At 39.3% G+C, this 13,787-nt stretch overlaps 1 protein-coding gene across 2 annotated transcripts in view; it reads right to left on the reverse strand.

The window, feature by feature from the left end:
* Positions 1-308: 308 nt before the first annotated feature.
* Positions 309-13,787, reverse strand: part of LOC121325173 (inactive heparanase-2-like) — a 63,489-nt gene continuing 50,010 nt past the window's right edge. Inside the window, exons 10-12 of one of the 2 annotated variants that reach the window (XM_041267491.1) lie at positions 10,743-10,888; positions 8,638-8,784; positions 309-2,710 (exon numbers count right to left, since the gene is read on the reverse strand). In XM_041267491.1, coding sequence (XP_041123425.1) covers positions 2,545-2,710; positions 8,638-8,784; positions 10,743-10,888 — 459 coding nt within the window. In that variant the 3' untranslated portion in view covers positions 309-2,544. Of the gene's footprint in view, positions 2,736-8,637; positions 8,785-10,742; positions 10,889-13,787 lie in introns of both variants that reach the window. The other variant, XM_041267492.1, reaches the window with a different exon arrangement.

Genomic DNA, 13,787 nt, shown 5'->3' on the forward strand with positions numbered 1-13,787 from the left:
CTCAGACTCATCCCAAGGTCACCGTACAGAGTTGAGATCAGCACATTTAATGTAATCAAGACATAATGAATCCCTTAATCCATTATAAACATAACAGCTAAACCAGAGGCTGAGCTGAGGTTTTGAAATCAGGATATTTGACTCCAAACTCAGCCAGGCTGCCTACTAAAGATTCCTTTTAAGGTACTTTGTGACAGTACATTACTGATATCACGTGCACAATTTATATAAGTAGTGTATTATTTTACTATAACGATACATACACCATATGGACACAATATTTTTTAAATTGTATTTGTTTATTTTATTGCTGCATAAAAACACAAAACACAAAAATAGTGGTCAGTCTTAGAATTTTCCGAAATAAAATAATTTTCTTCAAAAAGAAAATATGAACAACTCCACATAAACAATTCAAACACATTCTGAAAAAAAGGACTTATATTGGGAACAAATAGCTTTTACAGACATAGTAAACCAACAGCATGCCAGCAGATTAGTGTCTCTTACTGACTGGAAAACAACATGTAAAGCAATCTACAGTACATCACCATTCTCCCTGCTAGAGATGACCTTCTTTGAGAACCACTGCACCTGCCATGGTTCCATTGTTGATTGTGAGTTGTAAGATGGGCGAACCGCGCACTTACAAATGCATTCCTTTTCAAGATGGGTTCTGTTGTGCTGTTTTAAATTGAACCCTTTCACTCCTGAATTACTTTTGTTGAGCTAAAGAAGAAACTCCCTTATTGAGTGTACATTAGAACAGGACCTAGCAATCCCAACGTGATTTTTGGATGGAATATGCTAACATACGGCACTGAAATGAGGCAGGACCTGCTCGGACTGAAAGGGTTAACGCATATATCTATAGAATATATACAGTATATAGTTTTTTTTATGTTTTTGGTTCTGAAAATATAATTTAAGAAAGATCATTTACAACATTAATGGAGCAAAATAAGTAATCCCACTAGGATTCAAAAAAAAGTGAGCCCACTAGCTTGAGCCGCTGTCTTTTTAACTGCTGAGCTAAACTGATCACTGTCCCTCACACCCAACCATTCAAAAACACTGGCTGGCTGCCCATCTCACTATTAGATACTGCCTCCCATTCCCTCAGCTAGAACCATTAGACCACACTGACTCTCAAATACCCTCTAAAACATTTACACATGAAATCACCTCTTGCCTATTACAGCATAGTATATATTTGTAAGTTCTTTTTTTAACTGCTGAAGTATGAGCGTCTTTACCCTACAGCATACAGATGATGGCCTCCCATGCCCTTACAGTATCTCTTCTCAGCATTGTTTTCCAATCTTCTCCCATTTCTCTTTTAAGATTGAGCCCAGGTATGCAGAAAACTTCACGCAGAGCTGCATTAGAGGGAAAATGTGCCGCAGTGTGTTCCTACAATCTGCAAACAATGGGGAGTTCAACTAAACCACTTGGGTTCTAACTGTTATACAGCACAGTGCATACGTCTTCTATTAAGATTGTATCACAAAACATATCATCTTTTTGTTTATACAGATTTTGCAACTATTTAAATAGTGCCAGATGTATACAGTGACATGGCTATGTTGCAAGGAAAGTTTGAGATTTATAGCATTGCATATTAAGAGAAGGGAAAGCAGCATAACTTGGCTGTGCAGAGGATTGCCTTTCCTGTGGTTGAGCTAATCCTATCAGCCACTCCTGCCAAATCCACACAGGTCCTGTGAATGGAGAACACATTGTTGTCTAGAATTCCAGAACTGAACGTCCTGCTAATGTCCCAGAGAAGCTGTGCGTGTGAGAGAGTGTGTGCGACAGAGAAGCACAGAGGTCAAACCCAGACAGAATGCGGTCATGCTTCTCTTCATACTGCAAAACTTGAAACAAAGCTGTTTTTTTTTTGTTATTGGTTTCGAACCACACTCAGCAGGAAACTTGCGACTCTGCTTCCCTCCATAAAGAGATTTTGTAAGGAATTTGTGCACATACAAATCACATGCACCCTCAATGAAAATTGTGTGTGTATGTGTGCATGCGTGTGTGCATGTCAGTGTGTGTGGTCAGTGAAAATATGATAAGACATCCACCTTGCCGAGAGCAATATTCTTTGAGCAGATCTACAAGGTCTTGGCTGCTGTCGTTAAGGATTACTGATTCTGCCCCAGGCACCCGTCCTTTCAGTAGCCTTACAGTGATATCTGTTGGTTTATTACCCGCACATAACCTGTTTTTACACTGCATTTTATCACCCTGAAGTGTTTTCACCCAGTGACCTGTTGTCACGGACAAATAGGAAATGGGGACATCAAAAGTCATCATTTGTAATGAAACTGCTGTGAATTTGGTATGCTAGCTCACTGTAAAGCTCTTTACAGAGGCTGGTTTCACTGAAAGGCCTGTGATTGAACGCAGCATAAGTGAAAGTGACCCATAGATGACACCTTGCTTGACTGATTAAAGGAATATTCCCCTGGGTAAGCAGGAAGGATTACGGAGAATGGTGTGTGAATTCAAGTCTCGGAATGGGGGGTGGCAGGGTTGCAGCTATCTATAGCGGCAGGCGTATGCGTTGACGTTCTTGACCACGTAGAAACCGATTGTCATTGGCGGCATGACGATTGTGCGTCCAGAGCGCAGTATCTTGGGCTTTAACTGTGGGAAAGTTTCATCGTCCAACATCTTGAGAGGCTCTCCGTTTAGCTGGACAGACCTGAGGGGCAGGGAGCAGAAACAAGCTGTTTTTTATTAGAAACATAAACAAGTCTTTGTTTAAACTCCGAATCAATAAAACATAACTAGGTGCTTGGAATCTGGGGAAAGACACAACTCTGTAGGATTTAGGGCATCAATTTCCCTAAACCCCAGACTTCTATCTCTGCTTTTCCACTTAAAATAAATACAAATCTTGGTGAATGTAGACACTGAATTCTATAAAGAACAAGTCATCCACAGATTTTGGTTTTTTTTTAGGGATGTGTGTCAAGAACATGAAAATGCCTTTGGAAACCTTTAATAATATACATTTTTAATTAGCTTAAAATGAACAGGCCTCACTATCTCTGCTAGTGTCACTACCTTTAAGACAGAAATCTGCTTGCAATATAAAAGTTTGCTCACTAGAGGGTGGTGTTGTCACATATATGACAAGGAGCGTTTCAGAAGTATAAGTAATTAATAACATTACCATTGTATAGCCATTTATTTGCAATTTAAGGAGCCACTCTTAACCACCCCATAAGATTTTCAAGCCACAAATCAATCCAGGACAAAACAGGTTCTGACAGAAACCACTGAGCTCACAACTTCAACTGTACTTTATGGTGGCGAGGGTCAAGGTGTGTCAATATACTTTTTTTCATAACTTAACTTTTTGTGATGCTTCCCAAAAAATGATGCAAATTGCACTTTGGAATGAAAACCTTGATACTTGAACCCTGAGCCCATTTTGTTGGGGATGCTGTTCCTCTAGCGTTAGGGTTCCGGTTCACAGGTACCCCAGCAGGAAGTGGTTGCTTGGACTTTTAAAAGGGCCAGAAATTCCTGGCTGGTAAAGACAGATTAAACAAATCTCACAGGGAGCCGGCCTGTAACTTTGTTAGAAAAGATAAAGATAGAAATGATTTTCCCAGTTTCAACCAGTCACGTTTCACCCCCTGCACTTTTATTAACAGGGCACAGGAATAGCAGTCTTGTAGCGCTAGTCTTGATGTTTCTCGCTGCCTGCGTACTTCTCTCTCCCTATCTGCTTACCTGGCTTTGGTATAAGTCTTATCCTAAGCTTCCTCCTCCTTGATATAAATCACAAATCGAAACTGCAGCAACCAGTCCTAACCCATCTCATACTGTATGTGCTTCGCTAGTGATTGCCCCATTAACAAAGCTACCCAAAGGGAGCAGGGACCTGCCCAGATTAGCCATAATACGCTTCTGACCGAACGTATGCAGCCTTGCGATCTAGTTCCAAAAGACATGTACTGTTTAAATGGAAACAGAGTTAGTGGATGTTCTTCCAGAAAAGTGTTTATGTAGGTTTGCTGAAGGTAATAAGGTATGTGTGTGTGAGCAGAAGCAGGATGATGCCACATATTTCCTGCTTGTTTCCCAGGTTATATTGCTCCACAGTCTGAAGCTGCCAAATCCTTTCTGTTATTTCATACTGATTGTTATTCAAAGTAGTCACTAAACAAGCATTTAATCACCTGGAGCTGAGAGGTAAGACATGGGACTAAACACTGATTACCGTCTTATCACTCCCACAGCCATCTGCAGCTGATATATCACAGGCTTAGGGTGGCGTGCCTCATTTTAGATTAGCCTGTCTCCATGTTTAAATCTGAAATGTTGGAGGTTAGCATTTATTCATTTTTCTTGTAGCAAGCGTACCATAGCAAAAAGAAGAAATGTTTGTATTCACGAACATCCTGCAAGACTCAATGAAGGTTATTTATCAAGGAAAGCCACAGGTGTGGAACTGACATCAGCAATAATTCAATGACATTCTAGTGGATGGCCATACCAAAGAAAACAACCATAGACAAGAAGTGGACCGCACTGCAGAGGAAGTGATTAGATTCCCCTAGATTGCCCGTCTAGTCCAAAGTGATATTGATGGTAAAAGGAGGACCACTCAATACTAAATCCAAGCAAGACATGGATTTAAGCTGACGTCTAATATAAAGCTGCCGAGTCAAGCGCATTCAGATTTCACAGCTATTTCACAGTTGCTGGACTGAGACTGTACAGCAGTTACTTTGTTTAAGTATCATCGTACAATACTTAGTGCTAGGTATTAAGAAGAGTTTGCATTTTGATGTGATTTCTAATGTAAATTATGTTTCCATGTGTTCAGAATTTCCTTGACCGGATAAAAAAGCCAGAGACAAGTAAAACTTGGACCATGTTTGGCAATATTACACATCAAAATGAATGTAATGAATCAAAAGAGTTATTAGAGACATGAAATATGGATATATGGATATGGATTTCTCACTACTTTGAAGCTCATTAAGAGTGACAGAGCTGGAGAGCCTCTTCAATCTCTGTATTTCAGTGAAATACATGCTTAGAACATGTGGAACATATCTGGGTTATTGAATCTGCATATTAACAGTTGTGAAGGTACAAGACTTTCTTGTGTTGACAGGAGTCTTCAGCAGATATTAGCAAACATGAGACACTCTCACCAAAAGACACAGTGAGATGAATGTAAGCGTGTTACTGCGGACCTAGCTCTTTAGCTGAACCGTAAGACGTCCATCTCTGATGCTATGCTTGTGTTTTGCATTTAATTTAACAGGCTGAGACGTCAATCTGTTAGGGGTCACTGTGCCCATTGTGGAGATTTGTTTTAGAGAAGATTGTAGTTTCATTAAATAGTTGCTGTGGTCCTAAATTAGTTTAATATCATGCAGGGTTATTGTTCAAAAAAACAACCCCATTTGACAAAACTCTTCTTGTACAGTTAAGAGTTCTGAATAATCCCAGACACACACACACACACACGCAGTCCTATATTTGTGGGGACTTCTCATTGACTATCACTATATTTTTATTTACTATTTCTAACTCCAGTCAGACAAAACTACACACAGGGTGAAAGTCGACAACAAACTAAATATATGGGCACCTTTCTAAATTTTGTTCGCACATCGATAGTAATACCTGCCCACATACACACACAGGTCTTCAGACATACACTGAATGTAATTCGTTTTTATCAGTTTTTAGCCTTGGGTGCCAAGTTAATATTACATCTGGTACTAGTAAATTCTTAATAAAACTTACTCTAGCATTCTCCTCCGTGAATTAAATCTTTCAAAGACTTAAACAGAAAAGGGGCCCTTCTCCTCTAAAGGTTACAGGTTCAATAATTACACTGTAATCACATTTCAGCAGTTCGAAGGCCACATCAGATGATAATCATACAGGAATAATATATGAGCTCAATTCAGGTTTAGAGCTTCGATGTTAGAAACTGTCAAGCACATTGGCTAAGTAAGATTAGACCTCAGGAACTTTAGCCTCCAATATGCCACTTCTCCAGAAAATGAACGGAGCAAACATTGTTTTTGTGGTTGGCTTACAATCATGCCTTCTAATGAGCCACACAAAGATTTGTGACTGAAGTCCGGACTTCCAGGGCTGTTCAAATGCTGGAATTTGGGGTAGATGTGTTGCTGGTCAATTCACTGTCCCCTTCTGTTGTTTGCAGAGTGTCGGCATGTTATCAAACCACAGGTTGTATGCTACACGTCCTGGACAAGGTCATGGGAGGTCAACCCCACAACACATTGACCAATATCTACACAACATAGCAGTGAGCAATCCATCACACATGGGCTCAATATCAACTTCAGGACAGCAACATAAGTCACCATGAGAGCAAACTGCAAGAACCAGATTAAATGAGTCTGATGTGATGTAAAAATGACAAGCTGCAGATCTACAACTGACTCCACAACACTGAATATACTGTCTTGAATACTACCCAGATCACTAGCGCTGGCAGCTCTGTCATTGGGAACCTGTTTGGATCACTGATGACTCAAGATTTCATCTATCCAATAAAGATTGACATATTTCAGTTTGAAGAGCCTGAGGATAACAATTTACTCTATACAACATTGATGAACATGAACATCCCGACGGTACCTAGACACAGCCTTAGACCCTGTAATAACATTTGCTGGTGCATTCATTCCTGAGTTTGTCCTGATGCAAGATAAAGCCTGTTGTTAAACTGCCAGGATTGTCATGGATTATCTTGGTACAACAGAGGCTATGGAGAAGCCACCAAGAAGGTCTCATGAATCCAAGAGAACACCTTTGGGGTTTTGTAGGATGTTGTGTTCATTAGCTCTGTACCCTCCAATTACATCAGAAAGCTTGATGTTGCACTAACTGAAGAATGGGACAGGATCCCCCAAGTTGCCATCTGCTGCTTATTAAAAGCATGCTCCTGTCCACAGGGGAGCCTGTACTCAATACTGACATTTATTCGAACCATTTTCAAACTGTCTGACAAAATTGATCTCCAGAGACCAAGCCTATGGGTATTTTGATTCTCATGGGTCTTATGTTCACGAGTAGTATATGTCCCAGTGTTTGTTGGAGGGTAGGATAAGGTTGTGGCTGCAAGTTCTTCTGACCTTCTTATGTTTCATGTCCAACTCATCTTAAAGTGGCCTTGATCATGCAGAACACTGATAGAAATTGCAATGAGCAGTTTTATTTGATATCCCTGTCAATCTGTTCCTCAAGTCATTGTTAAATTAAACTGCAACATAAACATCTGAACTGGACAACATGAAAAGATCTTCCACGTTGTCCTTTCCAATTTTCCCATCCCTGTTCCTGAGATTCTTCCAGAACAAATAAACTTTATATCAAGCAGTTTTTTGTTTTTTTTTTACCTCTGAGGTTATTTGTTTAAAATACCCTCCTATTTGTTTTATCAACGCGTCAATAATCTGACAATCCAGAAATCCAACTTTGTTTACGTTCCTTGAGAAAAAATGTCATATCGCTTTTTCTCAGCTGATTAGAAATGGAAAAGGTCTGCCAAGTTGTGGTAACCTGGGTAGTTTTTTTTCAATACCTATGAAATGCGATACAGCCCTGGAGTCTAAAGCCGGGTAGTTTATTCCTTATACTTAGCCCTTATGGATTAAACTCAATTCTAAGTGCATAGCCACAAATTATGATCAACTGAAGCTGGCAGCCCAATACTTTAAACAACTGTATTCAATAATGTACTCTCTAACCTTGTTTACACTTGGCTTTTTTATCCCACATTGGGAGCTGCAATGAGTCCAGTGTATTATTGGATAAGAAATCAGGGTTTAAGACCCCATGTTTCAACATTCATATCCATGTTCAAACCTTGTCAATTTTTTTTTAATGAAGTTTCGATATAGCTTTTGATTGAGTTTTCAAAGTTATAGGTGATGTTATATGAAGTAGAGAGTGAGAATTTCACTTTTTCTTATTACACAGATTTGAGTGTAGGTCTGTCCCAGTCCTAATGCTTTGCATTAAGCTCTTCCTAACCTGTTTGTAAACTGACTGACAGAACCATTAATAGTTTAGAGCCGAGTTATCTGGGTAATTTGCTTGCTTATCCCCTAAATTCCCAGACATACATGCTCTTAGGTTTTCTGAAGCTGGTGTTTGGCTGCTCTCCCATCTATCTCACCACTACTGGTGCCAGGGCTTTAGGCAATTTCTCCACAAAATGATGGCCCTCTGCCACCCGTGAATCCGCTGCCTTTCAACATTATCAAAACCCTCTTCATATCTTCCCCAATGTTCAGTTTAAAGGGATGCCCCTACATGGATGAGATACAGAACTCCCAGAAAAACTCTAGTATATAGTATATAAGCATAGCATTACGTAAGTGAAGCCATGGATATAATGAAATCCACTATACATATCACATGAATAAAATTATAAGACTGTTGGAAAGTGTCACATTATGTTCTAATTCTTTTATTAAGAAAATCTGAAAAAAAAGGGTGCTTATTCTTAATTTTATATTGGTAATTTAGTACAGTTTCCAGAAACACATTTATGTTGGGGGTAATGCTTATTCTTAATAAACTCTAACAGTAGGAGAATTTGGTGGATCCCATACTTACTTTGCCTGCAATCCTTCTATGCCATAGGGCTGTAGCAGGTACTGATGCACTGCTTTGCCTCGGAGAGTTCCGACCAGTTTAATTTTCTTTCTTGATCGGTGTAGGTTGATAATATAGAGAGTTATGGATCCTCGCACATAATTGTGACTGGAGGGAGGAAAAACAGGAGTTTGGGGTGGAAAGCGTTTCAACCTCTCAATTCAGGAATTACATTTAAACTTGAACTTAACATTTAAGTGACAGTGGGTAAATGTACATAGGAATTCCATGTTTTACAGTTTAATAAATCAGGTTTTAAATAAAAGCAGGCATCCTGTTTTCTTTGCTTCATGATTTTATTGTATTTGTAGGTGGTGGGTTGGTGTAAGATGTAGTTCTTTTAACTTTTGCTACTGGTATCTTGAAAGGGTTTCTATGCCTCTGTATCTCCTATTTTAAGGGTGAGTGATAGCGTGTGGGCAAGGGGACCAAAGCTTTATACCCAATCTTGAGCTGCTCTTGAAAACTCCCTGCCCTCTTCTATACACCATTCACTCTTTTTCCAATCACACCAAGAAATATTTCTTTAGACTGCAAACCTCCAGAACTCTTGCATCCTTTAACAGGAGCCTCCAGCTGTACCCTGTTATTGTCACTCAGTATACAGCTATGACCAAACGTTTTGCACCACCTTGAATTTTAGATTGAGACCCACCCAAAAAAAAAAAAAGTATAGGAACATAATTTGCGTCTTTTGTTAAATATCATGTAATCAATGAAACTATGAAATTATATTTCAAGCCATAACAGTTGTCTGTTTTTTGTATGTAATTCAATATGTTAACATAACATTATTCAGCGAGTTTCATTCGACTTTATGAAGCAAGATTAGTCAATTCAATAGGGCGATGCATACCTTTTGGCCATAGCTGTACACAGAAATCTGCTAGAGTGTGTAGACATTCCGATTTTCTTATCGGAGCAGGGAGGGATCCAAACTTGAATACGCACAGGAATTCAGCAAACAGGTTCTAAACAGCAGCACTTGTTTTGAGATTTAGGAATTGCTTGCTAGTCATGAAGGGGAATGACAGTATCATAGATTATATTTCTAGCTTTCACACATGTTTTATAACAGTTCTGTAAAACAGAAATCAATAAAGGAACTTGTGTAAAAGAATGCAGTGAGGAAGGTGGCCCTGTCTGAAATCGAGAGTTTCTCTCAAGGCGGGGAGTGGAGAGTAAATCTATTCTGGTGTTGAAAACCCTGGGGTCGGTAAATATCGACTGGGTTAAATGATAACTGCCTTCAAAGGGTATGATGGCACTTTTTATCTTGTCACAGGACAGACCTGTATTGTTCATCCTGCAGTCCAAACGTATCTGAGATGGGATGAAGGTCCCAGGCACCTTTCAGCGGCTCTTTCACATTAAAAAAAGGGCCCCAGCGCGCTTGATAATTGATACTCGTTAACTTTTATGACTCTGCTCTCTGAAAGATTGGGTGTCTGAAGTTTGGTATTTATATATCTTTATTATTGTCAGAAAGGGAGTTATACATTTACCCTTTGCTCATTGGGTTCGCTTACCAGATGTCCCATACGTCCCTTAGAAACAGAGGTTACTGTTCCTGAAGAAATAAACCCGTGATCATGCCCTAAGAGGCTTGTTCCCTTATTTACTATATAGAAAGTTCATTTTTGTAAACAAGGTGACCCATTTGCAAAGGGTGATTGGGTATATTACTACAGACCACAAGCAGCCTAGGACCAGAAACTATTTCTGTCAACCACAAATTGAACAAGTATTTGATAACATACACCCCTGCCGCTACTATAAAGACTAAATTACAGCTAGCGGCAAATACATCGTAAAAATGTACAAATGTACACGCTGTAAGGTTGCATATATAACCAGAAGGTGATTCTCGATTACTTGTGGTAAATAACATTGTAACTACGTTTCATCACACTTGGATAAATGGTTCTCTAAGTGTAAGTGTGGTATACAGTACGTACTAAAACTAAAAGCAAGATTATATACGGTGTGTAAAACTCTACAAAGAGGTACAGGTCTGTACACCCTCGTGTCCTTGGCGGGTGCTTGCTGATCTGGGTGGAACTCACTTTTGGAAGCTGGTACAATGTGCGTAGATGCGCAGTTTGTCCCGGATGACTCTGCCAGGACGGGGTTTCCTCTGCAGACCAGCGACGTGCACGGCAAGGACCCGGGGACCCACCAAGTGCTTGAAGAGCAGCGACAGCCAGTAATCCTACAAGAAAAATGAATACCATTACAATTAAAATACAATTAGCAGTACCTCAAGAATTCTGAGTGGGGCTTTTATCGACACAAGCATTGCCAGCAATGACAAGATATTTGAGTTTGAAGCTCACTGTAACTTGTTTGATGGAGATCTAAAGATTTCTTGTTTGAATATATATATATATATATATATATATATATATATATATATATATATATATGTGTGTGTGCCAGGACAGACCTATATATAAAATATTCACATAAGGCTTTGTTATTTTCAAATGAACCTACAATGGTATCATCGACTGCAAAGAAGCAACAGTTAGTACCTTGAGTGGTACCTCACTGAGCCGGCTGGCACTATAACACAGCTTGGATGCACAGACATGCTGCTTTCCAACCTCCCCACTGAGTTCTCCTCAGCTAATCCTGCATGGCCTTCAACCCCCACTGCTGAGATCTTTATTATACTGCCCCTGTCTGGGAGGGGGGATTTGCCAGCGAACTCTAGGAGATTTATAGCATGGTGAGGAAAATGTGCCCAAGTCAGATCCGTCCTGTGGATGGACACATCAGCATTATTGTATCAAGGCAATACAAAATGCAGATAGCCATCTGTTCTTCTCATCTGACTTGGAAAGAAGTCTGTGGAATGAGTTTTGGGATCTCAATTTAGCGGTGAATTTAATAATAAAAAAAATACAATGCTGCTTTGTGACCGATGCTGTTTCCAAGTTAAATGCTGCTACTAAAGCAAACCTTCAGACATACTGTAGAAGGATATGTCACAAACATTCCGCTGCACAACCAAAAACAGCAAAGAAAATGTGCCAAAAATTCAATGAGCCCTGATTTTAAAACATAAGCTTACAAATTATGTGGAGATAGGTCATGGAATTCAGCACATTCATCAGTCCACCAACCTTCACATCAACAAAACAGTTAACATACCAAGAATTGCATTTTAATCACTGTGCCACTCTCCTTATAACTGCTTTAAAAAATGTGTAACTAGCAAAACAAGCAACATCTGTGATAAAGATAAGACACTTTTTGGCATTCAATGTAATATTAAATAACCACACACTGCAGGCAACAACATATCTAGTTCACAGTTGTATAATGAATTGTTACTATTTTAAAGCTACTATAACTATTGTTTTGTAGTTTATCTTTCTATCTGTTGATTGAGCATAGAACTTGCTTTTATTGTGCTTTAAGCGATTGTAAAGCGAATGCCTGCTGTCCTTGGGAAACAGGTGTGACAGGAGAGAGCTGTCATTTATACAGGAAGGTATAGAAGTGAACACCTTCCTTATCATACTTATCAGCAAATCAACTCTCAACGCAGTTCACAGAGTTCTCAGGTCTGTGAGCAAACTACTCGTCCCGGCTCACTGACGGTCAGATAGCAACAAGACCGCACCTCTCACTGCACACATCATTCTTCAATCCTATACATGGCACCTAGGCTTCCCCATGAATCAAATGTTGCATCTCAGTGGGTCTCTGCAGCATATCCCCTGAAATAAACACCTTCACATAAGGTAAGAAATAGGGATAGTTTTGGGTTCTAGTCTAATGGTTAGTTTTATACCGTTTGCAAAGCTGAATACATGCAGGATATATATATATATATATATATGTATATATATATATATATATATATATATATTAATATAAAAAAGTTTACGCTAATTTGAGGACAACCCTAAATTATAACAGGTGTTGAACATGCACTGAACAATTGCCAGTCTGCTGGATTTATAGTGCAAGGAGCACTCAGTTCCACTCTAGTTCTACAGGAGTTAATAATAATAATAATAATAATAAAGCAGTGTAAGCCCTTAATGATCTTTCTTGATCTGAACGAATCTTAGAAACAGAAATTACTTATTTATTGTGTGATACAATCCAGTTTGCTTTGTGGAATAGATTAAATGGCTTTACACTGTAATCCATCCAATTCAATGGCTGTTTCACAGCTCAGCAACTATTCTTCCTAATTTGACCAAAGGAATCGCGGAGATGTACAGCTACACTGCTGAGAGAACAGAGCCAGGGAAAATATTTTCCCTAAAAAGGCCCATAATCCAGGAGCTTGTCGAATGGCAGGAGGCCAGCTGGTCTGACTACACTATTCTCTTGCTGCTGTATCTCAGAGGTATACAGTCTAACAGCTACTCACACAGTTAGTTTCTATAACTGCAATTACACAGTCCCTCAGTTTTTCAAAACTAAACATCGAAACAGATACATTTTCAAGACATGAAAATCGTATGTTTGTTTCACTGCTCAGTCATCTACAACAGATTTACGGGCAAGCCTAGAACTGATTACTAACGGGCAATCCAGAATAAACTGATCATCAAGTTCTATCAGAGTTCCATCAGTTTGGATTTCAAACTGTCAGACTCCCAGTTCAAAGCATGTTGATTTCGGTCTGATGACTGATGGAAGCAAAAGGAATGAATTTCCAACGGGTTTCAATTCAATCCCAAAGGCAGCTGGAAACAAGACATCAGACCATGAAACTGTTCTAGACTGTCTAAATGTTAGCAACAGAAGACAGTTTTTTTTAAATTTTTTATTTCAAGCTGTTTATTTGTTGCATTAAAGCAGGTATTCTTCATATAACCAAAGCTTTAAGAACAGGGCCTGTTAAGATGAACATATAAATATGCCGGTCTGACAGGCAATATTTAATAAAGAAATGAAGTGATCAGCTGGCAGTGAAGTCTCTCTCTCTCTCTCTCTCTCTCTCTCTCTCTCTCTCTCTCTCTCTCTCTCTCTGACTCTCTCTCTCACTCAGCAGTTCCCAGCTTCAACACCTAATTGAGCCGTTCAGATAAACATGTTTCCATCAGGAAGTTCCCATGCAATCCTGCATATGGCAGCGTTTATGG

This window comes from Polyodon spathula, chromosome 13 (assembly GCF_017654505.1).
Source record: "Polyodon spathula isolate WHYD16114869_AA chromosome 13, ASM1765450v1, whole genome shotgun sequence".
Lineage (NCBI taxonomy): Eukaryota > Metazoa > Chordata > Actinopteri > Acipenseriformes > Polyodontidae > Polyodon > Polyodon spathula.